A 27,193-nucleotide genomic window follows, 5' to 3' on the forward strand; every position below is an offset into this window, starting at 1 on the left:
CTAATAGGCATATAGCAGCGACAGGATGATGGTCGAGGATTTTTCCAAATTATTTTATTATTCTCCGAAGCTTCCGGGCTTATAAAAAGTTGAAGTGGGACATATGATGTTACAAATAAACTTCTATCTTCACAATTATTATTTTCAAATTTCTGTTTGTACTCGCTATGACCCGCATAGAATGTGCTGAAGAACAAAACTGTAACACTACAGCAATAAGACAAACAACACATAACAAGAAAAACGTTACTAGCACCATAAAACTGACAAAATTGCGCCGAAGTCACATCAGTATTTTGGGCATAACATACACACCTGACAAAATCTGAGAGTTAAATTAGCACTTTTAGAATCTTAGGACCATTACTAATAGCATGAAAAAATCACTTTAGAGGATTCTAGGGAAAGACAACTAAAACTTTAACTGAATGCCAATTTTATTGTCAAAATTAATCTTAAAGGCAACTCAGATCACGCACATCTTCTATATTATACACAACTACTACACACACAAATAACTGCACTAAAAATAATTCAATACCTTACTTTTCAATAATTATGCCAAGATTTGGCATTTTGAAAAGTATTTAATTTTTTAAAACAGTTATATTTCCACTCCACTTTTGCACAGACCTCGCTGAAAAAAGAAACCAAAAATATTTTCTCTTTTTTATGCTATTCTCAAAGTGGACCGTTAGGATGAAGCCATGATAATTATGTTTTCTAAAAAGCTTAACCCCTCAAGAGATCAAGTGTACACATTCGACAATAAATATCTGATTTTAATTTTTTGAATTTCGGCCAATGGCAGCGACTTGTATGGAGGTATATTTTGAAAATCATTCTTGAAGAATAATCTAAGGAAAATCAGTGTACCACGAAGTCTCAGTTTCAGATGCACACACATATATGTCACCAGATCTGACGCATATTTCATTTGACAGGCACAAACACAAGTTTACAAGGAAAAAATTCACGAGTTGGAAACGAAAATAAAGGATCTTTCATCGGGTATGAATTTCCAATTAATAATAGAAAACCTTTTTCACATTCTCATAAATTCTTTTTCCGTGGATAGGAAAACACGTCGCTGACGAGAGCAATGAGCAGCTGAACGAAAAACTTGTCGAACAGTCAAAAGTTTTTGAGACCCAAATATCAGAGACACAAGACGAGATACAACGTCTGCAGGAAAATATCCAATATCTGAAGAAGCAAAATGAGACACTGCAGGCGGAACTGGTGGAAAAGGATCAATCTTTGGAAAAATTCTCTCTCTCGGAATGTGGCATAGAAAATCTACGCAAAGAGTTGGCTATGGTCAAGGAGGAGTCGGAGAAAGAACGCGCACAACTTCAAACTGACTTTGGACTAAAACTTGAGGAAAAATCTCAAGAGATTCAAAATTTGCTGGAACAAATGAAGAATCTCAAATCCTCAGTAAGTAGTGTGGAAAGTGAACGTGCCCATCTGGAGGATGAATGTCGCATACTGCGTGAGGAGTGTAAATCACGAGATACACAGGTGGCCGATGTTTCGGCCCAATTAGCCAAGTTACATGCAGAGTTGTCAATCAAGACTGCGGAGTGTGCAACACTCGATGAGCTCGTTAAAGCCCAACAAATGGGAAGCAGCGAGGAGAAGAATAAACTTGAGGAAAAGACAATGGAAGTAACGAAGCTGAAGCAAGAAGTTGCCACGCTACAGGAAGTTAAAATCGCACTGGAGTCAAATTTGCAGACAGCTACCGATGAGCTCAAGAAGCTGGCGCAAATACAAAGTAGTATCGAGGACAAGCTTAAGGTAGCACTTGCCGAGGATGAATCCAAGAAAACTGCCATGGATGCTTTGGAGAACACCATGAAAGATTTACGCCAAGAATGTGAGAAATTAGTAGCAGAGAATCAACAACTGCAGACCCAAATAAAAACGCTTTCTTCTGATTTCGATAAAGAAAAGTCGGTCAACGAGTCATATGTCAGCCAAATGTCTGAGAAAGAAAACCTTCTAGCCGATATCAAGACCTCTCTTGCAACCGCCCAAGAAACAATTGCAAAATTACAAAATGATTTGGAACAGGCTCATAAAAGCAATGAGTTGGTGGTGGCGGCCAAAAACCAAGAGATAACAGAACTGAAAGGAGAGATAGAAAAATTCCAAAACAAAGTTACCTCTTTGGCTGGCGAGTCGTCGGTGGTCGTACAGCAACTCAGTGCCAAAATAACCAACATTGAAAGCCAAAATAAAAGACTAGAAGAAGATTTAAAGAACTCCAACATCACTATCGAGGACCAGCGCTTAAAATCAATTCAAAAGGATGAACTGATTGCTTCCAAGTTATCCGAACTTAAATCCACAACAACTGCCTTGGAAACTTCCACACAACTTTTGGAGAAACTCAAAAGCGAACATGAAACAGTGCTAAACCGCAAACATGAGTTGGAGGACGAGCTAAAGAAGAGTGAAGAACGCTATGCCCAACAACAACTGGATTTGGGCGACCTCAAGCGCAAATTGGAGAGTGCGAATAGTAAATGCGAAGCCCTCGACCAGCAGAATGAGACACTGCAGCAGGAGATTATTGCAGTGAGATCTTCGAACACCTCGGTTCACAACGAAGTCAAGAAATTGAATGATGAAGTTCAGCAGAAGCAAAATGAAATTGCCACATTGAGTAGTTCAGCTAATGAGGAGCGCATCCGTTTGACGGGACAGATTGAGGAATTACAACAGAAGCTTACCAATAGCATTAAAGATTATACCGACCTAAAAGAGTCGCTGCACAAGTCGAAAGAGGAAATCAACAAAAAATCCCAACAAATCACCGAGCTGGAGGAGAAGAACATCAAACAGGAACTCCTGCTGAGTGACCAACAGCGCCAACAAGAAAATCTGCAAAGCAAATTCGATTCACTCGTGAAACAAAATGAATCACTACAGGCTGACCTTACTTCGCTGCGAACATCGACTACAGACTCGAACACAGAACTCATGAAACTATCGCAAGACTTGGTCAGCAAACAAAAGGCTTTGGATGAACTTGTCGATAAGTCAAGCACAGAACGCGCCGCACTCGAAAGCCAACTACAGGCCAGTCAACAGAGAATCGATGGCATGTGTAGCCAAGTGGAGACCTTGACCCAAGAACTCAAGAATGTGACCGAAGAAAGCTTCAGTCGTTACGAACAACTCAAACAGGCCGAGGAAAAATGCGGCAAACAGGAGTTGGATATGGGTGATCTGCAACGCAAACTTGATAGTTTTGTGAACAAGTGCGAAAGTCTCGAAGAACAAAACAAAGCTTTGCAAAACGATCTGGCGGCCTTACGTCAAGGATCCGCAGGATCGAATGCCGAAATCGTAAAACTTACCGAGGAATTGTCACAGCGGCAGAAACAACTTCAGGAACTCAACGATAAGACCAACAACGAGCGTCTATCTGCAGAGTCCCAACTGCAAGAGGCTAAACAAAGTATAGAAAGTCAGCAGCATGAACTGGAGACTCTTCGAAGTCAACTAAATACCTTAGAAATCGCCAAAAAGGAACAGAGTGAAGCTTTTGAAAATGCTAAAAAGGAATTGGAGGCAAAGTGTCAAGCCGAAATTAGGGAACTTAAGGAGGCGGAAGGGGCAAAACAAAGATCTATCATTGAGAGCTTTGAGGCTCAACTGAAAAACTCCGAACAATCAAAATCAACATTGGATGAAGCAATTTCCAGTCTTCAGAAACAAATACAGCTGCTACAGGATGAGTTGCTCAAGTCACAGTTGGATTTCAAGGCCAAAGAGGGTGATATGCAGAAGCAAATTGCAGCCCTTAAAATCGAAAAGGACCAAATGTATTCGAACTTACAGAAGGCGCAAAATGATGGCTCCTCGGCCGTTAGTGATTTACAGCAGGAGAATACAAGACTTTTGCAGAGCATAGAGAAACTAACGCAAGATCTAAAAGACAAGGATTCGCTGGTTATCAAAGCTACCAGCGAGGCGGAGCAATTGCGCATTCTGCAATCGAATACAAAGTCCGAACTAGACTTGGAATTGCAAAAACTTCGCAATGCCCTGGAACTGTCCTCCTCCGAATCGGAACACAAGGCCAAAATTGTGGAAGATAGCAACAGAAAGATAGAAGAACTCAAGTCCATGATCGCGTCTTTGAAGACATCCAATGAAAACATATCCGCCACAAACGCCCAACTAGCCGAAGCACTGGAAATTCTCGAACAAGAGAAATGTGAAACCGCCCATATATTTGAAATATTCGAAATGGAATCTGATCAAAATGTTGAAAAACTCATCGAGAAATTATCCCATTTAAAAGAAGAACTTGCCACTACCCAGCAACAGCTACGCACAAAGCAGGACGAACTACGGGAGAAGGAAGAACATTTAGCTACAAGCAATTTGACACTGCAACAAACTCAAACATCACTTAACGAGGCACAAACAAATGTACTCCAAACGTCGACTCAACTCAATGAGTTGCAACAAGCCAATGCAGAGCTAAAGAAGCTGCACTCGGATATGGAGGAGAAGCTGAAACAACAAAAGGAATTTGAACAACAGCTCGAAGAGTATAAGAAGATAATCGACGAAATGGATGACACATCAACTGAGAAAAATGATCAACTGCAACAGTTACAAGCACAAATTGTCCAATTGCGGGAGGAACAGTCGAAGGCTGTGGAAAGAGAACAAAATCTCCATACCGAATGTGCCACCTTACAACGAAAATTGGAAGTAACCGAAATGGAAAAGACCAAGGAGATAGTAGCTCTGAAGCAGCGCATTAGTGATCTACAGTCCATTGGCAATCTGAAGCAAAATGGTAGCGGATTAAGTTCCGTTCAGGGGGTAAGTTTGAAAGCTACAGGAAATCTGGTGTTAATTTTGTAATGCATGTGTGTTTTGTGTTAAATCGTTTTAGGATACTGAAAATGGCGACAGTGCAGCTCAAATAAGTTTTCTAAACTCCATCATAGCTGATATGCAGAAGAAAAATGATACACTAAAGGCCAAGATTGAAGCACTAGAAGCATTGCCAACGGACTACACCAAGTATGTATCATAAAGTTTGAACTATTTATATCATATTGGTTTTTGTGTTGATGGTAATGTTCATACCGGTTTCAATGGTATTTTCGAGTTGTATCATTTATTTGTTGTTGTTGTTGTAGCAGCTCATACTGCTGTGTTCGTTCTGATTATTCTCTAATCTCGCGAGCTGTATTGGTTGGGGCCTGTATCACGAGTTAGATGAGTAGGTCTGGTTGGGCAGTTAAAAGTTAAAGATGTAGCAGTTAAAAGATGTAGATGTCATGTAAGCCACGTGCAAAACACCATTCAGATTAATTGCATCAAATAATAATCTCCTACAGGACCGCTTCAGAGTGCTGTTTAATGCACATGCCTCTCTTATGCCTCTGTACCTCTGCCTGCGCGGAAGTTGCCATCCACCAGATGGAGATTGGGATGGCGATGGTTATATTACATCGAATGCATACTATTATGCCGCCGCACTAGTAAGATCCTAGCCTCCTCATGTAGATAGCGGACATGTGATGACGTGATATCGGTCTGTATGAATAACAATTTGAATATTGCCTGGCTTCAGTATATGTACCACCCTGCCCATTTTGCATCGGGAACTATTAGAGTAGCCAGTTGTTCTTTAGTGGGAAATCTGAACTATATAAAAACGAATGAGTTACCTATAGAGTGATTACAAATTAACATAGATAGACGGACGAACGAACATACATAGGTAGATCGACTCAGCTCGGCGAGATAGGAAGATCCATATATAGTTTCCTATGTCGAAGACCAATATTACACTGTTACACAATTTTTGGCCCAATCAAACTTATAATACCCCCAACACATAATGTTGTAGGGTGTAAAAAACAAATGAATGGGAGCAACAAACTGCTTTCATTTGAATTTATCTCTGTTTTTTGGGAGACCTACGTTATGGATGGTACAATATTGGCAATTTGTATACTGTTTATCCACTGAGAAGAACAAAACAACAACTTAGAAGCCAAAAATCAAATAATACGTTTGTAAAAAACTCTTTCTGAAAACCTTAATATACCTAAAATTAGGACCTACAAAATTTTGATAGATTCTTAAAATATTTAACATTCGAGAAAGCCGTTATATATGGTCCATATCTAATAGTGGACCCATCATTACAAAATATATCTTCAAATATTTTCAAAATTCCTAAAATTAGGAGGTACAGTAACATGGGTTCTATACCAAATAGCGGAGCAGTCTTAACGCTTTTTAGCAAGGAGAAATTATATCTACTTAGTACTCTAAATGTCAAATTACACATGATTTGGCTTAAAAATGTGGTCAAAACATTCAAAAAAGAAAATAAATACGTAACGCTATAAGGGGCCATACCGAAATGGTAATATGATTGTCTGAGCAAAATTTCAAAGAGATAGAATGATTCCCTGAATTAATCTCCGTTTTTGAGGATCTAACCCCATTATGCGTCGAGCTATCAATGTGCTCAGTCAGCATTATGTCCCTCCGATTGTTACATAGGACGGAATAACATAATTCTTAAATGTACTCGTTTACGGTTCCACACTTGACCGCTACCCCACAACATTACATGTATTGGTCACTGGAGTCAAGCTCAGAACGGATATTAGGGTGACGAATTGTGATGAAGATAGCTATATCATCGAACATAATATTGTAATCATTTTATTTATATATTGCAACGATTAGAGCTATAGCAAAATCGGCTACTCGCTTCGAAAATTATTTTCCGGACCAGTCAAGCAGGCAATCTGACTTGACATAATCGACTAAAAATAATTTTAATTAATTTTTAGCCAATACCAAATATATTTAACAACAAAACTGGTTAATAATATCTAAGGAGCTTCTGTTAATTTCCCAAAGACTATAATTCACTCTTAACTTGAAAATTATCTTTACTATTATACTTATAGACCACATGCATTCGACCTGATAGCCAAGCGTAAACCCGCGCCCCGTGTATTTTGTGATATTTGCGATGAATTTGACAAACATGAAACCGAAGACTGTCCGCTACAGGCTTCTGATGATAGGCCCTACACACCTCCACCAAGGGCAGAGAGAAACAACAATGAGCCGAAAGAAAGAAAATTGCCTGAACCAAGAAAGTATTGCGAATCATGCGAAGGTACGTGTTTTGCCCTCCAATCACATATTTCTAAACTAAAAGCTATTTTAAATTTATTTCAGTTTTCGGACACGAAACCGGCGAATGTGATGATGAATGTTACTAGTATAGTCTTTATTTTAATATAACTGCATGTATCTAGTTTAATATTTATGAAAACTCCTTTACAATCAATGTCTCCAACCGATTCTAAAGACAAACATCCAAACTAAGAGATGTAATTGTGATTTTATGTAAAATCTTTTGATGTTTGTCACACATTTTGTGCTTTTGTTTTTATGTTTTTAATTTCTTTTGTTCTTTCGTTTTAGTTTGTACAATTAACAATAAATGTTATAAATTCAGTTCTGTTTTGTTGATGTGCATCATTTCTAAATTATAAACTATTTTGATTAAGAACAATTATTAGAAAAATATCAAATTCAAAACTACTAATAAATAAATTATTTTTCAACTCATGAGGATTTAAATCTTTTTTATGGAACGCAGTAAGTTATCGTACTCAACAGTGTCAAAAACTCGATCAAGGGCTATTTAATTTCAAGTTTACAAATCCATCAAATTTGTAAAAAACAAAAGAAGATATACAAAAATATGAATTCCTTTTCTAAAATGCTTACAATGTCCCCAGACAAACAACTACGATAAAGGATTAAAAAACTATAGGCTTCCCTAACTCATCCTTCAGTAAACAATGTTATTTACCGCTACCAAAATAAATAAAATAAATATGCAACTCTTTGCTTTCTGAACCCCGGGTTCGATTCTCCAGCCAGACATAACATTAAAAAAACAAAACAGCTAAGTAGTCTAGCGTAACTATAAAAATATATAAAAAATAAAACTACTACCAATAACTGTCGCGAAAAGTACTTCCGTGATTGTTATAACACCAAAAATGTTAACTTCTAAATAAATGTTTGAGATTTGGTATGAAAGAAAAACTTAGTCACATTATAAGCTCAATTTTATCGAAAAATTAAAATATTTTAAAAAAGTGTTAAATAAACAAAGTTGTTTTGTTTATTTATTTTGCATTTTTTATTAGTAAATTTGAAGTTACTGGCTTTTGAGTTGTACACAATTTCGCTGCTGAAGGATCAATCCTAACAAAAACAAATGCTCCAAACAAACATTTTAGTGTTTAAAAGTAAGGGACATACAAATTTCGCCGGAAAACTGGAAGGTCTCAACAAATTGATTTATATAGAAATGAAAACACACGTTGTTTAACAAAAGTAGAGATTGGCACTCCCAGAAAATGGACGACATATGCAGAAATATACCTCAAATAAATCTTCATAACCAAGGTTAACCCGGAAAAAAGCTCTAACGTAAACATGCCTTAAGTCTCACAATCATAGTCAAAAATTTTTCTATTTTCATAAAATACTTATGTGTTGTATCTGAAATAACATCAAAACAATAGGAAATAGGAAAGATTTCCCTTCACAAAAAAGGCAACTAGAAATAAGTTGAGTATGATTTTTGGAGCATATTTTTATTTTGGGGTGTAATGCATAATCATGCCACGGGAAAATCTGGGTTAACATCTAAACAATTTATACAAATAACAAAATCATCTGCTAAACCATTAACATGTATGTATGTACACTGCTATCCAGTCGGCAAGATTGACCAAAAAAAACATTGCCTTTGTCTTAGAAACATTTGCTACAAGATAATTATTACTCAACCAACGTAAAATATAACATAAGATTGTATTTATGTTTTTCTATAACTAATCTCTCAGATTGTACATTAAAAAATAAATGAATGTCGTCCGCTTGCAAAAAACTTCCAATGTCATTGACATATGAAACAAAAGGAGCAAGTTGAATTTAGAAGCTATGATCGGATTGACCTGCAATTTTTACCACAGGTAGGTATTTTTAACCTGATTACGGCAAAGTAACTTTTTTTGTGCGGGAAAGCCCCGGTTACACGGTTATCGAGCCGAAAGTTCGGAAACAACATCAGGTTTTTATCCAGTTCTACGTAACCAATATCTAAAAATATTGGTATTATGAAAAAACTTATGAAAATACCCATCCTAACAAGTTGGCATATGATGGGGTTACTGGAACCGGTTCCGGAGTAATGATCGAAAATTGGTATTTTTGTACCAGTACTTTTTTTAAAAACCCCTAAAAACTCGAAAATGAAACCACTATAGAGTATTAAAATCTGCATATATAGCCAACACTATTGCCTTTCCAAAATTGTGTCATACGTGTTGATATCTCTTGTGGTTCCGAAAATATAAGTGATAGAAGTTATTAATTTGCGATTTTGTCCAGTAATATGTATTTAACCTTTACAGCGTTTTTAAGCAGGCGACCTTCGGCCGGGGCTTGGGACTTAATCCTCTTGAGTATGTCCAATACCGGGTACGCGATCAATATTTTTTTCTAAATATTGTAATTTTTGTAAGTAGATAACCTTCGGCCGGGGCTTTAGGTTTTCTCCTCTAGCGTATGCCCAACACCGGCTACGTAATCCATAATTTTCTGAACTTTTATATATAAAACATTCTCTATTCTAATTAAAATATTTTTTTTAATTCACTTTTAATTCTTAATACTAAATTGCAAATTCTATATAACAAAAAAGAATAACAAAAACAAAAAAAAAACAATATAACCGTTAAAAAATATTTTTTACGGTTATATGCAGAAAGTGCCACCTTGAGGTGACGTCACAAATCCTCTATAGTATTGGTGTGATGCGCCGTTTCGGGATCCACAAAATGCTCAGAATGGTTGACTTTGTGATGGGTATACCCCTTTTCATACAAGGTGTTATAAGCCCACTAAAAAGATAATATTTATTCTAATAAAAAAATGTCAAAATATTATATAATCTTACCTTCAAAAATAATTACACAGCCGGGTCTTACATACTTTCAATGCTCTGCCACCGGGCTAGAACCCACTATGAACTACATATACCAATTTTTAGACAAATTCGTGAAAAAAATGTGACAAAAATAATCAACATATCGAATGTCGGCAGGTACCGTTATATGAGGGCTACAACAAAAATTTGGACCTATGCATACAATTTTTCGCCACCGGAGCTAGAACCCATTCTGACCAACAAATACCAATTTTTAAACAAATCCGTGAAAAATTTTGCAAAAATCATCAAAATACCGAATATCGGATACACGAGCTAGAAACCATTATGACACACCAATACCAATTTTTAGACAAATCCGTGGAAAAATGTTTCAAAAATCATCAAAATACCGAATATTGAGAGGGTCTGTTATATGGGGGCTATACCAAAACGTAGACACAAATCCGTGGAAAAATGTGACAAAAATCATCAAAACGACGCTCTACGTCAAATAATGTGGGCTGTATCGTGATTTCAACAGATAAACAGACGGACATCGTTGAATCGACTTAGAATTTTATGCTGATTATGAATATATATACTTTATCGGGTCAATGACGAATATTTAGGGAATGACAAAGTTAATATACCCTCCATTCCAAGGTGGAGGGTATAACTAGCCAATTTTTAGCGGTATTTTTCAGGTAATCCCTTTCCACCTACATGCGTAGAAATTCTTTGTATCTTGATTCCCTTTCTATCTAACGTAGTTTTAAGTCAACACCGAATTCGCTGGACTTCACTCAAAACTGCTTTCATAAGTAATGAATATAAAACCCATATCTTCGGAAGTACAAGATATATCAACATGTATGGCAATAGTGTTGGCTTTAATATAGTATGTAGATTTTAATACAGTATAAGGGACAATTTTCCAGTGTTTGGGGTTTTTCAAAAAGTACTGGTACAAAAATAAAAATTTTCTTGTATTACTCCGGCACCGGTTCCAGTAACTCATATGACCACTTGTTGGATAGGATAAATTTGGGTATTTCCCTCACAAAAAAATTACTTCGCCGTAATCAAGTTAAAAAAAATCGGTAAAAATCCGAGCATAACCCCTAAACTCAACTTAAGCCCAAGAACACAACTATCACCTATATCAATTGCTTCTCTAATCAGGTAGGTTAGGTCTACTAAAAGAAAGGATTTTAAGCTAAAAACAAGTAAAAAACAGTAAGTTCGGCCGGACCGAACTTTGAATACCCTCCGCCATTTGGAACGGATTTGGAAAGTTTCGAAAAAGATAACATTCGCCAAAAAAATTCTGTTAACATCTTAAAAATACCGAATATAGCCGTTATATTAGGGCCTGTACGACTGGACCTACATAGGCATTGTTTGTCATAAGCCATTACCATATTCAAATTCTAAATTTAAAATAAACGGTGAATAATGTAGCTTAAATCGAAAATTCCGTATATAGAGAGGTACCGGTATATCGGTGCTATACGAAGACCTGGACCTGTATAAAAAATTTTCTGTCACCTGTATAAAAAATTTTCTGTCACAGTCTGTAGCTGGCTTACTAACTTCAAATACGACACCTCAAACAATTTCGGTGAGTATTATACCTAAAATCGTTAAAATACCGAATATAGTGAGGTACTGATATATGGGGCCTATAGACAATTTTCTGTCACAGACTGTAGTTCCCATTACGAACTTTAAATGTGTAATTTGAAACTACTCCGGTGAATAATGACGCTAAAATCATCACAATACCGAATATTGGGAGGTACCGTTATATGGGGGCCATACGAAGACGTGGACCTGCATAGACAAATTTCTGCCTTAGGCTGTAGTATTCATTACCAACTTCAAACACCAAATTTCAAACAATTCCGGTGAATAATACCGCTAAAATCATCAAAATACCGAATATCGGAAGGTACCGTTATATGGGGGCTATACGAAAACGTGGCCCATTTACAAACTTAACCTGCCTACTGGCAAAATAAACATGTGTGCAAAATTTTAGACTTCTTTCTCAATTCGTTCGAAAGATAGCGTGATTACTACAGACAGACGGAAAGACAGAACGACGGACATGGCTATATCGTCTTAGAATTTTACGCTGATCAAGAATATTTATACGTTGTTGGGTCTGACATGAATATTTCGAGGAGTTACAAACGGAATGACAAAATTAATATATCCTCCATAGTATGGTGGTGGGTATAACAAGTAAAAAGGTATCGGCCGGTTTTGCCGACAGATGTATACACTCAGCCAATGTTCGATTTTTTTAAAATATTTTGAATTCTGTTATGATTATTCAAACTCTTAAACCCTATGTGCCATCTTTATAACAGATCTTGTTTTGATAAAAATATTGAGATGTACCAAGTCTAGAATGGAATCGGATGTTGATTTCGCTTTTTATGAGCTTCATGGATATTCAAAATTTTGAGCCTTTGTGGGGGAGGTACCAGAAGGAGAGGACCGATATGTCTCACCTTCACAACAGATCTTGTGCTAGCAAAAATATTTGTATGTGTGAAATATAAAAAGAACCTGATGCTTATTTCGGTTTTATAAACGTTTTGGTTATTCAAAACTTTGACACTGTGGGGGAGGTGCCCGAAGGAATGGTCCGATCTCTACTGTCTTTATAACAGATCCTGTGTTGATAGAAATATTAGGATGGGCCAAGTATAAATAAAATCGGATGTTAATTTCGTTTTTTATGAGCTTAAGGGATATTCAAAATTTCGACCATTGTGAGGGAGGTACCAGAAGGAGTGGACCGATATATTCCGTCTCAATACCAGATCTTGGGTTCAGAAAAATATTAGGATATGTAAAATGCAAAGACAATCGGACTCTTACATCATATTTTATAGGAGTTACAATTATACAAAATCGGATTATCTTTTCTCTTTCTGTGCAGAAAATATATTTTTTGATAATTTCGAGATTTTGTGGGGGAGGTACCAGAAGGAGTGGGCCGACATTGCGATATACCAAGTTCGGACCAAATCGGATACTCTTTCGAAGTTATCGTGCGCACCAGCCAGACAGTCAAACAGACGGACTGATATATACCCTCTCTAGCCATATAGCCGAGGGTATAAAAATGTATCCTTATACTTTTGCAGCCATCTTATAAATGCTATCATGCGACAGTCCGTGTGAAGACCTTTCCTGTTGAGGCAAACAAATAAAACCGCTATGATGCCGGAAATATAACAATGGTTAAATATTCATCAACCATATCTTACGATAATTTATAGCTTATTTGGCCAACGTTTTTAGCATTGACTCAACTTTGCAGAACCAAATTCGACCGACAAACAAATTAGACCGTTTGAAATATAAACTTTAGGCATACCAATGGTAAAAATCTGAAAAAAACGAGGCCAGTTTCCAAATTAAACCATTCTATTCAAATAGATTAAACCAATATTGTATTGCCCATTACTGTTTTATTATCAAAAATCATCTAGTCGTTCCATTAGTCCACAATACAATTCTATACTTTAACATATTCATAATTCTACAATTAAATATGGGTATTTATCTTAATATTAGGTTTAGGTAATCCTTAATCTCCGCCCTCTTTCTTCTCCTTAATGGCATCCTGCAAATTAGAATGAAATGTGTTTACGCTTTTGAATATTTTAAAGATTATAAATTGTTGCCCGACTTACCTTAAATCTTTCTTCAAAGAGTGATAATTCAGCCAACAAATCAGTTATTGCATTCATGAAAGCTTCGTGAGGAGAATAGTCAGCTGTGGTCTGAATACGAATGACGAACTTGTGTTCCAAAGGATGTGGTACTTTGTAACCGGCAAACAAAACATTGGGGTCCTTCAACAATTGACTAAAGGAAAAATGTCAGTATCAATTTAAATAAAAGGGATTTAAAACATAGACTACTACTCACTTTCTAATCAAATTGCCCAAAGTGTGGTCTTCCTTGTTAACGGTGAATATGGCGGCATTTGTCACCTTAGTGTCCAATTCTTTGATAATTCTGTAGAAAACAAAATCCTGTTGTTACAAAAACAAATACAGCCCATAAATACTTACTTTTTCTCTCCTTCATATAACAAAAAGGATTCGAATGTTGGTGGGGCATTCATCTTTACTGTTTATTGTCGGTACCGCATAAAACAAATGTAAACTCAAGAAATTTCGTGATTGAGATATGACGTTTGGTTTAGGGATATGTAAGTCGACTTCCGATAAATCGAATAATCGACTTTTAATACTCAAAAATCTGAAACTCGACTATGGACTTGGGTGAAAACTGAGTACTCGACTATTCATAATCGATTTCATGGTAGAAGAATACAGGTAGTCGCATCGACACAGCTGCTGGGACAATGAACTGTTAAACAAATTTTGCAATTGAAAATGTTGAATGAAAAATTATTTAAATTTTTAAGAATTATTGAAACACGCGAATTGTAATAACCTCCGAATACTCGCTTTCTGTCAGAACTATTCAAAATTAGATGCCACAAATTGTTCTCATTTCATTGATTTTTTTTTCATATTGAAAATGAATTAAAATGCGCCAAAGTTGAATAAAATGTAAGGATTTTCTCTTAAAGAAATTATCCAAACTGTTAATTTTCAATTCCACGCCAAAATTGATTAAAAAATTTCATAACCCCCTTTAACGTACGCTTCTTCCAATCATTGATTTTAATTTTTTTTTTTTTGTTTTTATTTCTCAATACTTTAAATCAAGGCAGGAGAAATAGAGTTCAATTGGATGTCTGAGTGTTCACGAACACAATTGTAAAAAATAAATTGTATTGTATTTTCTGTCAAAATAGTTTTTGTGAATCATGGTCCATATAAAGTCGGCCAATACGGCTACTTTTGACAATAAACTAAGTAATAGTGGCACTACTGTGATTGACTCTCTTTGAATTTTAAATCATAACCATGTTAGAAGCATGGTACAATGAAGAGAAGGTAGGTCAACTTTGAAAAAATTGCAAGTATAGAGGTCTACCTGTTTGGATTGTAATATCAGAATTAGTATCAAAACAATAAAAAATCAAAAAACTTGTTGCATTTATTTTGAATAAATAATTGAAAAACCCGATAACTGAATGAAAGGTCAAAACTTCTTTTCAAAATCATGTACTATATATCTCTAAAGGATTATTTCGCTACAAAAACTCTAGATTTTGTAGATGCATATGTTGAAATAAACATTTTGAAAACACCCGAATTTTAATATTTTCTGAACAATTTTTTTGTTATTGAAAAGAAAACACATACATAAACAAATAAAGATGACATATTAAGCCAAGAAAATAAAAAAAATTGAAATCATATGGTAGTTCTGCCCTACCTTGAATTCATTGTACCATGGTTAGAAGAGTATAAGTAAACGCATCGACACAGCTGATGGGACAATGAACTATCAAACCAATTTTGGAATTGAAAATGTTGAATGAAAAATTATTTAAATTTGTAAAAATTGTTGAAAAAAAAGAAATCATATAAAAATCTTCTTATATTTGAAAAGACATTTCAACATTTTTAATATATCAATGTTCCTAAGCGTTGATGCATCTACCTGTATGTTTCTACCATGATCACAACCATGGTACAATGATATCAAGGTAGGGTTATGATACCATATGATTTTAATTTATTTAATTTTCTTGGCTTAATATAGTTGTGTTCCAGTACATTTTAGTAGTAAAACTAGCAGAAGAGAGAACAGTTCGAAATGTCATTCTCAATTAGGTGTGCTCAAAAAATAAGGGAACGGAAAATTAGCAGAAATCCGATAAAATGTCAAAATTCAAAATTCCAAGAGTAAACAGTCCAAATCGGACTGGTGAAACCTTACTGAAACGGACGCCAAAATTTAAAAAAAAATAGTATTGAAGACGATACGTTAAAATTAATAATCTATAATAATAATTAATAATCTGATTCATCATTCAGCCAGTCCTCTTTACTACTGGAATCATCCAAAAGTGCTCCATATTTTCTCTTTTTGTTTTTTTTTTGCACTACAAATATTAGTTTTTCCTTTAGTTTTTAAGTTGATCATTTCTTTATTTTTGTTATGACGCGGGAACATTGAAATGTATCAATACATTTTTCAACCTTGTTAGCCCTGCCAATTAAATGTCAAATTCACAATTTGCACATTTCTGCTCGGCCAAATTCATGTAGCTAAAACAAGCAGAAATGTGCACCACTCAGCGCCATTTTTTTCTCGAGAGAGCTGCAAGTTTTGCTAGTTTTTGCAGTACGGGAACGCGTTGTAGCAGAATTAGTACTAATTAGTACTAATTTGTAGGTTCTGGAACACAACTTATGTCATCTTTATTTGTTTATGTATGTGTTTTCTTTTCAATAACAAAAAAAATTGTTCAGAAAATATTAAAATTCGGGTGTTTTCAAAATGTTTATTTTAATAACAAAAAATTGTTCAGAAAATATTCAAATTCGGATGTTTTCAAAATGTTTATTTCAACGTATGCATCGACAATATCTAGAGTTTTTGTAGAGAAATAATCCTTTAGAGATATATAGTACATGATTTTGAAAAGAAGTGTTGACCTTTCATTCAGTTATCGCGGTTTTCAATTATTTATTCAAAATAAATGCAACAAGTTGTTTGATTTTTTATTGTTTTGATACTAATTCTGACATTACAAGCCAAACAGGTAGACCTCTATACTTGCGATTTTTTCAAAGTTGACCTACCTTCTCTTCATTGTACCATGATCACAACTATGCTTTTTTACGGGAAACTTAAGCTGCTATCAGACTATAAGCTTTTTACATATGTGCTATCACTTTTATTATTCGTGTGTTTTTCAGTGTGTATGTCAAAATTGTCATTTTACATATTACTTACACTCACACTGAAATGTAAAATTTTTGTAGCAATTCAATTCTTAAAATTTATGCAATCACACACTCATATGTTTTTTATTTCTTTTTGTTTCTATTGTTGCATATATATAAATATTATGCGCGTTAATACTTGACACGAATATAATTCTACTTCCTAAACAACTTGTTGCATTTGTTATAAGTAAATTTAAAGCTACAAGACCTTAGCTTCAAGGTTGTGTTCTTCAAATATTATCAATCTGCCCTACCTTGTCGTTATTGTATTGTGTAAACCTGACGTTAAAAACGGCTCGTGTATATGTGAAAGATATTAGGTGTGTCTGGTTACCCTAAAATTTGTAACAATTGTTACAAATTGTTACTGGAAGTCGTCTGTTAACCCAAAAGTTCTGCAAAAGAGAGCGTTTGGGGAGAGAAATTTTGACAGTTCTTTCAGTGAGAGTTTGCAAATTCTTGCTGGAAAAATTTCTTCTTGCAATCACTGGCAACTCTTCTTCTTCTCATTCATCGAGATTCAATCAGATGTTTTCTATTGTTTGTTTATTTATTTTTGTGCTTTCAATTTGAAATTTTTTTTTTGGAATTAGCAAGACTAATAGTTTTTGGAGAAAAACGTAAATGTTAATATGTAAAAAACTTGTAAAATTAGTATTGCTTCCTTTGTTTTAATTCTCCTTATGGGGGACAAATTGGTTTGTTTTGATTTGATCAGCTGATTAGTTGCAAGCTTCTGCAGGAATACCGTCTGTTTACTTTTCGCATTTTCCTTGCAAAAGAGAATAAAACTACCTTACTCTCTCAGAAAGAAGTTACTGGACAATTCCTGCAGGAAAAGTAACCAGACACACCTATTATTTGTTGTACGATATATCGTGTACAGAATATAAGCTGCAAATCTGTAATGTAGAAACGCCATTGTTTTGTTTTTTATTTCTCTTCAACAAGCAAGTTTTTATTTATTTATATATTTGTGAAATTTAAAATTTTTGTGGCAATTCATTTCCAAAATTTCGCTAAGATGTAATGATTTTGAACCAAAAATACCTTTCAATCAATTAAAGTCGGGAAACTTTTCAAAATGTTGTCGATTGCAACACTGATTGCCCGCCAAATGTAATTGTGCTGTGTTGTTGTTTTGTTGTTATTGCAGATTTTGTTGTTTGGTATCGGAGTAGAGAAAATTTATCATTCGCAAACCAAATTCACAACGTAGTTGCTTGTTGTCTGGTGGAAAATTTAATACTTTTGGCGTTAGTTTTGATATCGAGTAATGGCAAACATAAACAAAGTCGAAATCGCCGATGATGTACCAGAAATTGGGAAAGCCGTTCTAGATGAATCCAGTGTCACTATGCTTGATGTCTTGGAAGAAGAAAAGGAATTGGAGGAGGAATATGCAGCTGTATTGGGTGCATCTGACGAGAAGGCCTGCACGTATGCTCAGGGCCCTGTTAAACGCCAAGCTTTATATTCATGTCTGACATGTTGCCCAGAGGCTCGCAATGATTTGACTAAATGTGCTGGCATCTGCTTGGCCTGTTCGTATCAGTGCCACGAAAATCATGAATTGGTTGAATTGTATACCAAAAGAAATTTCCGTTGCGATTGCCCGACGGAAAGAATGGGTAGCTCTAACAGATGTCGTCTAAATCCTAGCTTGCTACAGCCTGTGGCCATTAATCAAAATAATTTGTACAATCAAAACTTCCAAGGACTTTATTGTAATTGCCATCGGCCTTATCCGGACCCAGAGCGCACATCAGAGGAGCTTATGTTGCAGTGCGGGATATGCGAAGATTGGTTTCACTTGCATCACATTGATGGTCCAGCAAACTCTCAGAAACTGATGGAAGCATCTAGTGAGATGATTTGCAGTGGTTGCATGGACAAACACGAGTTTCTCCAACACTACACAGGACTATCGTTGAAATCAGTGAATAATTTGAATGAGTCAGTAGCTGATGGAAACGTGACAATTGCCGAAGAAGTATCAGTATGTGAGGATAACGATAACAAGTTGAAGAGTGATTTGGACAAGAGTATTTCGGAAATAATGAATATGGGAGAAGCTGACGAGAAAACAGACACAGATAATGAACCATTATCTAAGAAACCTAAATTGGAAACCGAAGAGCAGAAATCAAAATGCACGCGTCCTATCGATAAGGGGAATTACGAGAAAGGTAAGTATAGAAAACAACCGGCATTTTCTTATTATTTTTTGGCGTTACCTTTACAATTTGCCCAAACGTTCTTTCTAAAGTTTGCTTAATATTTAAAAATCAAATTATAGAGCAATATCCCTTAGCGGGCTTAATAAAAGCTAGGCCTAACTCAACGAAAATACTGTTAACACAAGTTAAACAATTAAATTACATTAAGGATTTAAGAGAAGGGTTGATACCAACATTACCTTGGTTGGTCTTATAAACACTGGAAATATACCAAGCACAAACGGATCTTTAGGGGCCCCATAGTAACCGTGGTAAATTTTTCAAAATTATGATCTTGTTCTCAAGAGAACAGTTTTAAGTAAAGGAACCAAAACGTCAAAACACCTAACTGTACTGACATAAAGTTAATACCAAGAAATGGGCCCTTTACAAAAACGTGTTCTATATACTACGAATCCAAAATGAAAAGTACAAACAAATCGGAGACACACATTACGTGGCTTAAAGTTTTAAAATATTGAATATTTATGGTGGCCCGTTTATGTGGTATTATAAAAGACGCGGAATTTATCTTTAAAATCTTTGTGCGAAGATTTAAAGAAACAAAACTGCAATACGGATAAATGCATGTGCAATAAATTAAACAAATATTTCATTCCAAAAGTGAAATTGTTCCCATTATCGTTTAGAAACTGAAATGCAAAAGTAAAATTCCTTCAAATTTCAGTTTCTAAAGAAATGCCAAATTAGTGACTTTGTCTTCGTCATGTACAGGCTATACAAAACCATTCAACAATAAGAGCTCACCTTCAAAATTGACATACATTTGTACTTTCTATATGAGCTCGTTCGTTACATTTTTGTGATTTTACAGACGGTAGATATAAGCGATAATATAGTTTTTGTAATCCATACAACGGTGGACTTATTAATATACTTTCTAAATTCTCTTGCTTGTCTGTTGGCATTTCTGATTATTATTACAGGTTAGAAAACATTACAGAAATCTTGGTATTGCTTCAATTCTCCAAAAAATGTATATTTTATTAATCTTAGTGTATACTGTATACGGATAGTTAAATGCCATTTTCATAATCTAACATCTTAGGACTACTCTAAACGTCGTTTAATCGACGTAGAATTTTATGCTAATAACGAATATATGCACTTTACATGGCCTCCGACATATATTTCGAGGTGTTGCAAACGATTTATGAATGTCAATATACCCTTCATTTTATGGTAAGGGTATATAACTACATCTCACTAACTATAAATTTTACTTCCTGCTAAAATCCAATTCAAAAGTCTTAACCAACAGAATAAATATGTATCGTGATTTTTAAAGAAACAGGAAGCAGGAGAAACAATATATAAATTACTACTTCAAAAATCATTGAACACAACTATGGACATGATGTGGTTATAAAGATTAAAATGTATAATTTATAAAATAATAATAAAGAAAAAAATAATTAAACTGAGTCGTGGATACTGAAATCAGGCAGAAAAGTACAAACGTTTTATATTTATTTATTTTTCAATCAACGAATTCAAATCATAAAAAGTAAATCATAATTTTTCTTGCCATCGCCAATATAGAGAAATCCATGCTTGCGTGAGTTGATTTTGTGAAAGAATGTCATTCCAAGCCACAAGCTGGATTTTATAACAACAATACGTTCATTTCGTTGAACGTTAATAGAGAACGAATAGCCCTTTGGAACTAAATTTTCAATTGAATCTAGAAAATCTATAGGATAGTTGTAATCACTGCGTTTAGATAAATTTTCTTTTAAATAATTGCGAGGCAATCGAAAATGTTGATAGTAGGACAGATCTTCGCATTGTAACTCATTCAAACCACGAAACATATGGTTCTGAACAACACGTCCATCAGTTAATTTATATAGAGCTCCACGAGGACAAATGGCACATTCTTCGGTTATGATAAAAACAATAGCTGCTAAACGTTCCTCTTCCTTAAGTTTAATTTCTTCCGGTAGAGTGGCAGATATGACTTGATTTGCATCACATTCAAATGATGGGTCCTGTTGGTTGTTCTATGGATTAGTATATCTTTGTCATTCATTAGCTGATTTGTTACATACCAATTTCACACACTTTATTAAACTGGGATCCCCATTGAACGGATCGCGGCACAATATTGTTGCCTGAAAAATCTTTGCATTTTGTACGAATGGAAGCATATACCACTGATATCCGTCTGTGCTGTAAAAGTATTTTCTGTCTTTCAGGCAGTCACTAAGGTACCCAAATGCAATGTAATAATCCTTTTCTATTCCATTGATTCTCCCCCAGAAATAAATTCCGGCAAAACGATTTTCCGTTTGCAATGTTATTAGGGAATTTTCAATCAATAATTTCTGTTCTTGACTTAGTTTTGTACCAAAATACATAAGACAATCTAATGCCTCTTGGAAATAATCAATATTCATGTTGAAAATGTATTGATTAATTTATTTTCGTATATATAACAAATGTGAAAGAAGACAATATTAATAAAATTGCCTTGAAATAAGCCAACTTATCCCATAACAATAAAAATATATTTGTGTTTTCATATAAAACCTAGCAATACAGTGCGTTAAGTGATTTTGCTATAGAACAAGCTATGCATTTTTTAATATTTTAATAATACGTAATATTTCCTTACTTAAAACTAATAAATGATTTTTTTCTGTGTAGGACCTACATTCTGGGGTACAGACTGGAGAAACTCACTTTGTCGTTGCCCGTCTTGCATGTTGGTTTACAAGAAGGAGAAAGTTGAATACCTTCTCGATTCTGAGGATTCGGCTAAGAGTTACGAAGAACGTGGTATGCAAAAGGCCGCTGCTGAGTCATCCTATGAGCAGGGTATACGAGCTTTGGCTTCAATTGATCGTGTACAACAAATTGATGTAATTACCGAATATAACCGGATGAAAGACAAGTTAAAGGACTATTTGCAGACATTTGTTGCTAGCAAAAAAGTTGTTACTGAAGACGACATAAATCGTTTTTTCAGCGAAATTCGTAATGAGAAGAACGTTGAGATTGGTGTGCCACATTTTTGCCGTTAATGCATGTAAAACAATTAAAGGACATATTTGTTATTTTGAGCATACATACATATTCATATACATATACATCTATTCAATTTTATTTTAATTTGTTCTTTGTTATGGTTATTGTCTTAGCATGTGTATTATATGACATTCCAAAATTTCATTCAAATAGATTATTCATGTAAAGAACATTCGCTAACACGTGAATGGTCTAGCGCCGCATTCGTAAAATAAAGAACATTTTTGTAATATTTATGTTATTTTTCATGTAAACATTAAAACAATTATTTCTTTCAATAAATCAATTTTCTGTATTTTATTGCATTTATATTTTCGCAAAACGGAAATTAAAGGGTTTGTGGTTGATTAAAGACTTCATAGATTTCCAGAACCTGCAAGAATCTAACAGTTTTGCAATATTAAGCATTTTTTGCTTTATAACTAAAAATGATTTTTCTCGAACACATAAGAAAACTATATTCCAAGCGACGAAGCCAAGCTAATGTATTGTCACTTTTAGAATATACAATGGATAATGTTTATCAATTTCTTTGTGGTAAGGCAAGATTGTCGTTGCATTGAATGTTTTTATACCCTTCACCATGATTCATAAATGACTATGTCATAGTAAAGCCATATTTACTGACAAAATCAATCTTATTATTTGTCTGTCTCATTTGGTTTAATTTATTTTAATTTATTATAATTTAATGTTATTTTCAATTATATGAAAACTAGCTGGCCCGGTCCGCGTTGCCGGCCCGTACTTTTAGTCTTTAAAGCATAATAACTCACAGATCTGACTTATTTAGGCGGCACAATTTTGATTATAAGTAATGACTCCATTATAATTACTCCAATTTTGATCATAAGTAATGACTTGATTATGAGTAATGACTCCATGACTAAATATAAATTAATATTCATGGCAAAAATTATAATTACCGTCGGTTTTAGATATTTTGAATAGCTTGATCTTATTTTTCAGCTATAGGCTTTAATTTGAGTGTTAAATACCTATATGATAAAGAACATCTATAATAGCCCCATGTCAAAATTCAGATCAATTTTTGATATTGTAAAAAGCATTCAAATGAGCTATAATTTGAAATTTGTATTTCCAACGTTTAAAATCCGTTACTGCGTGGTATTCAGTTTTGTCCACCTCATACTTGAACGCAGAATGTTGTCAGAATAGCCAAAAAAATTACTCTTTTGCTCCGATTACCGTAAGATGGGCATTAATTATTTATCATTTAAATTGTGCGGTGGAGATCCAATAAAGTTACTTTATAATTTCGTATTTTTTACATGTTTCTGCCACAATTTACGTTATATAGACGTACATCCCAAATCTACGTTCCCAACCAATATTCTCTTGGGGGTTACAAATTCAATAGGTTACCAAAATTTCTTTTCTGACCACACATTGGTTGGGAAAGTGGACTTGGGGGTATAATAATGTGGGGACTATACTTAAATAAATTCCTATGAGGATAATTATCTGTGAGATGATTTTCTTTCCCAGGGTTTTTTACCCCAGGTAGCCTCAAGACTAAGATGCGTACTTTTCCGAAAAATAAAAATTTATAAGAAGAGGTTTTCTTCCCCCTTAGAAACAAAGATGTCAAATAAGGGCAAAAAATGAAAAAAGTGGCCAAGACCCCGAAAATACCTTAAATCATATGATGGTGATACCAAAACGTGATAATTTTTTGCAAAGATGGTTTCTTCTTAAATTATCAACATAAGCTAAAATTAGTACGAAAAATATGGTTAAAATGTAGAATATACTTGAAATCGGGTTGTTACGTTATCAGGGGTTATGACCCATATCATGGCCTGGTAAAGCGATTAAAGGTATCTTGAGTGTTTAGGAAGAATTTCTATTTTGCGTTCTTTATAGTCGGTATTTGACTGATTGCAGTCCCAATGTATTTTGCATTTTGTGTTCTCATTTGACAATTTATTGTCATATGAAAGAAGCAGGTCCACTTTTTTAAATTAACCCCATAACGCTTCTTCGGTCATTTTTGTTTGTTTAAATGTGTTCGCATCTTCCAGCTGAAGCACGATGTAGGTCCTGGATTTTTTTATTCATTTTTAATATTATTCATTCAGAATTCAAACCAATAAAAACATGTACACTTCAATATAGAAAAAAAAAAACGAATCTTCAACTGGTTCGCTGTTTTTTTGCGGCGAATTTTTAAGGTCCTTACATAGTTTGTCGGTAGAATGTACTATTATTTTGATATTTGATATTGATGAAAAATTGTCGATTTTTCCCGATTTTAGAATTTTCATATAAAGCGACAACGGATAAAATTGTTATTTAAAGATTTTATGTATTTATTGGGTATTACGAATAAATACATAAAATCTATAAATAACAGTTTTATCCGTTATGTCTTTATACTACCCAAAAAACCTACACATCATATTAGAATTAAAAAAAAAAACACTACAAATGTACATTCGAAAATAGTAAGTCAAAATGGAAAAAATATGCAATATAAAACATTACTATTGTATATTTTAAAAGTCAAAATAAAAATGTTCAAATTTCACATTTTTACGCGATTTTTTTTTGGATTTTATTCTTTTCTGCCAAGAGGCAATTCCGAATTTGTCTAAATCGTTGAAATCAGACCGGCGGTCTTTATGTTATAAGAGTAGTAACTAACACAACTTTCTTTTACATATAGAGAGATAGATGTAAAAGTAGGCGAGTTCCTCAGCCCCTAAATAAGTACTTAGGTTTGGATGGAAAGCCAACAGCATCTCGTGTAATAATTATCAAACCGATATCTTCACTATTTTGGCAAATATAAAGATTTTAGATAAATCGTAATAGTGGGCGTAAAAGGAGGCGTGGTTAATATTTTTTTATTTAAAACCCTAACTCGGGGTATGACGAACGTTTGTACAAAAAATTATGCAAATCGGTCCAGCCGTTTTCAACTGATTCCGTTACCAACAAACAACAATTGATTTTTATATATATAGATTTTTGAATTCAAATATTAATACCAATTTATTTCATTGACTTGATTTCTTGAGAAATGAAATTGATGGCGAGTTACATGGAAGTGTAGTACCGAATTATGTGGTGGCGAAACGGAATAGATGATGTCGAAATAATTTAATGGAATCGAATTTTAAAATAGAAGTACATTGTATTGCCAAACTATATAAGGATCCTTAAACATTTGCTGTAAAAGCGAACAAGTTGAAGATTTTTTCAATGTGTTATTCTTCTTTTGTCAATTTTTTTCAATTTGTATTATCTAATTGAATCCAGGAAATTTTTTGTGAACAAAATAAAGAATAATTTTTCACTATATACAAATTTTCACCAAAAAATGAAATAGGTGGGAAATACGATGTTAACTGACATCTACCTTTCAACTCCAGGGCCGACATCGTGGTTCAGCTGGAAGATGCGAACACATTTGAACAAACAAAAATTACCGAAGAAGCCTAATGGGGCTCATTTCAAAGCGTGGAACTACTTCTTTTCTGTCACAATAATCCGTCCAATGTACAATCAGAAAAATACCGAATATAAAGGGTGGAAAATAGTGGAGCGAATGGGACTCTTAGTAAGAAAAGGATTTCTATCCTTCCAGAAATTCTTCCCAAACATTCAAGATACCTTAAATCACAGAAATTATTTTGCCCTCCTTCCATAGTTATTTATTTCTATTTAGTCGAATCAATATTTATATTAAAATTTGTTCGTTTGAAATATTATGCTATGCAAAATTTGCATTAAAGACTAAAACTACGGGCCGGCAACGCGGACCGGGCCAGCTAGTTTTAATATAAATATTGATTCGACTAAATAGAAATAAATAACTATGGAAGGAGGGCAAAATAATTTCTGAATAGTCAAACTTAATTACGCTTTTACACCCATTACCATAGCACCTCAAATTGCGCATTAGAGTCCCCAAAAAGTCTATGTAAAATTCAATGACGATCATAGTAAAATTCAATGACGATTAAACAATACCCGCGTTGTTGTCCGCCAATCGGTAAACATCACTATAGATCGGCGGGCATGGGGACTGTACCAAAATATTTACGTATGTTGACATTTTCCTGTAAGATGGTTCTCTACTCACAAAGTAGCCTAAATACAGCAAATAATGGCCAAATCAGTTGAAAAACGTGGCCAAGACCACGGTCACAGCTGAAATCAGGGATACATTTATGTAAGGGTTATACCAAAACGTGGCCCAACCAATATTCTCTTGGGGGTTACAAATTCAATAGAAAACAAAATTTTCTTTTCTGACCTCCAATTAGATGTGAAAGTGGACTTGGGGATACTCCAATGTGGGGACTTTACTTAAACAAATCCCTATGTGGCAATTATCTGTATGATGCTTTCCTACCAAATCAATTAATGAATGTGGTCAAGACCAAAATGGGCCCTACTTAAAAATTTAAAACTTTATGCGAAGAGGTTCTCTACCTCCTAAGAAACAAAGATGCCAAATAATGGACAAAATATTAAAAAAGTGACCAAGACACCAAAAATAGCTTTAATCATACGATGGTTATATAAATATGAAATCGGGTTGTACCCTTATCCGTCAGTTATGATCGATATCATGACCTGCAAAAGTGATTTAAGGTATCTTGAATGTTTGGGAAGAATTTCTGGAAGGATAGAAATCCTTTTCTTACTAAGAGTCCCATTCGCTCCACTATTTTCCACCCTTTATATTCGGTATTTTTCTGATTGTACATTGGACGGATTATTGTGACAGAAAAGAAGTAGTTCCACGCTTTGAAATGAGCCCCATTAGGCTTCTTCGGTAATTTTTGTTTGTTCAAATGTGTTCGCATCTTCCAGCTGAACCACGATGTCGGCCCTGGAGTTGAAAGGTAGATGTCAGTTAACATCGTATTTCCCACCTATTTCATTTTTTGGTGAAAATTTGTATATAGTGAAAAATTATTCTTTATTTTGTTCACAAAAAATTTCCTGGATTCAAT

General features: G+C 34.4%; 4 protein-coding genes across 13 annotated transcripts in view; 2 read left to right on the plus strand and 2 right to left on the minus strand.

Annotated features, from left to right (window-relative positions):
• The window catches only part of LOC101888705 (restin homolog), a 126,634-nt gene extending 118,983 nt beyond the window's left edge, over window positions 1-7,651 (plus strand). For all 10 annotated transcript variants that reach the window (XM_059129756.1, XM_059129758.1, XM_059129755.1 and 7 more), the window contains 5 exons: window positions 945-1,011; window positions 1,079-4,854; window positions 4,928-5,058; window positions 6,975-7,189; window positions 7,252-7,651. In XM_059129756.1, coding sequence (XP_058985739.1) covers window positions 945-1,011; window positions 1,079-4,854; window positions 4,928-5,058; window positions 6,975-7,189; window positions 7,252-7,295 — 4,233 coding nt within the window. In that variant the 3' untranslated portion in view covers window positions 7,296-7,651. The remainder of the gene's footprint in view (window positions 1-944; window positions 1,012-1,078; window positions 4,855-4,927; window positions 5,059-6,974; window positions 7,190-7,251) is intronic.
• A 5,847-nt stretch (window positions 7,652-13,498) lies between these two features.
• Window positions 13,499-14,278, minus strand: LOC101889923 (DNA-directed RNA polymerase II subunit RPB11). The gene is made up of 4 exons (XM_005182965.4): window positions 14,128-14,278; window positions 13,982-14,071; window positions 13,744-13,918; window positions 13,499-13,673 (listed from the first exon to the last, which is right to left on the minus strand). The coding sequence occupies exons 1-4, from the start codon at window positions 14,178-14,180 to the stop codon at window positions 13,638-13,640; spliced, it is 354 nt and encodes a 117-aa protein (XP_005183022.1). The 5' UTR covers window positions 14,181-14,278; the 3' UTR covers window positions 13,499-13,637.
• Window positions 14,279-17,896: 3,618 nt separating this feature from the next.
• Window positions 17,897-22,497, plus strand: LOC101890088 (putative E3 ubiquitin-protein ligase UBR7). The gene is made up of 3 exons (XM_059129765.1): window positions 17,897-17,958; window positions 18,089-19,121; window positions 21,822-22,497. The coding sequence occupies exons 2-3, from the start codon at window positions 18,209-18,211 to the stop codon at window positions 22,196-22,198; spliced, it is 1,290 nt and encodes a 429-aa protein (XP_058985748.1). The 5' UTR covers window positions 17,897-17,958; window positions 18,089-18,208; the 3' UTR covers window positions 22,199-22,497.
• LOC101890427 (radial spoke head protein 9 homolog) lies at window positions 20,630-21,571 on the minus strand. Its single transcript, XM_005182968.3, has 2 exons — window positions 21,224-21,571; window positions 20,630-21,163 (listed from the first exon to the last, which is right to left on the minus strand). Exons 1-2 carry the CDS (start codon window positions 21,569-21,571, stop codon window positions 20,666-20,668), a joined length of 846 nt encoding a protein of 281 aa, XP_005183025.1. The 3' UTR covers window positions 20,630-20,665.
• Window positions 22,498-27,193: the final 4,696 nt, after the last annotated feature.

The sequence above is a fragment of the Musca domestica genome, unplaced genomic scaffold, assembly GCF_030504385.1.
Source record: "Musca domestica strain aabys unplaced genomic scaffold, Musca_domestica.polishedcontigs.V.1.1 68, whole genome shotgun sequence".
Classification (NCBI taxonomy): Eukaryota; Metazoa; Arthropoda; class Insecta; order Diptera; family Muscidae; genus Musca; species Musca domestica.

Coding starts and splice junctions, on each gene's coding strand:
- LOC101889923 (XM_005182965.4), bottom strand. CDS start 14,180: ATGAATGCCCCACCAACATTCGAATCCTTTTTGTTATATGAAGGAGAG. Junction 14,072..14,127: donor TTATATGAAGGAGAGAAAAA/GTAAGTATTTAT, acceptor TGTTTTCTACAG/AATTATCAAAGAATTGGACA. Junction 13,919..13,981: donor TTGGGCAATTTGATTAGAAA/GTGAGTAGTAGT, acceptor TTTTTCCTTTAG/TCAATTGTTGAAGGACCCCA.
- LOC101890088 (XM_059129765.1), top strand. CDS start 18,209: ATGGCAAACATAAACAAAGTCGAAATCGCCGATGATGTACCAGAAATT. Junction 19,122..21,821: donor TAAGGGGAATTACGAGAAAG/GTAAGTATAGAA, acceptor TTTTCTGTGTAG/GACCTACATTCTGGGGTACA.
- LOC101890427 (XM_005182968.3), bottom strand. CDS start 21,571: ATGAATATTGATTATTTCCAAGAGGCATTAGATTGTCTTATGTATTTT. Junction 21,164..21,223: donor TAATAAAGTGTGTGAAATTG/GTATGTAACAAA, acceptor AACAACCAACAG/GACCCATCATTTGAATGTGA.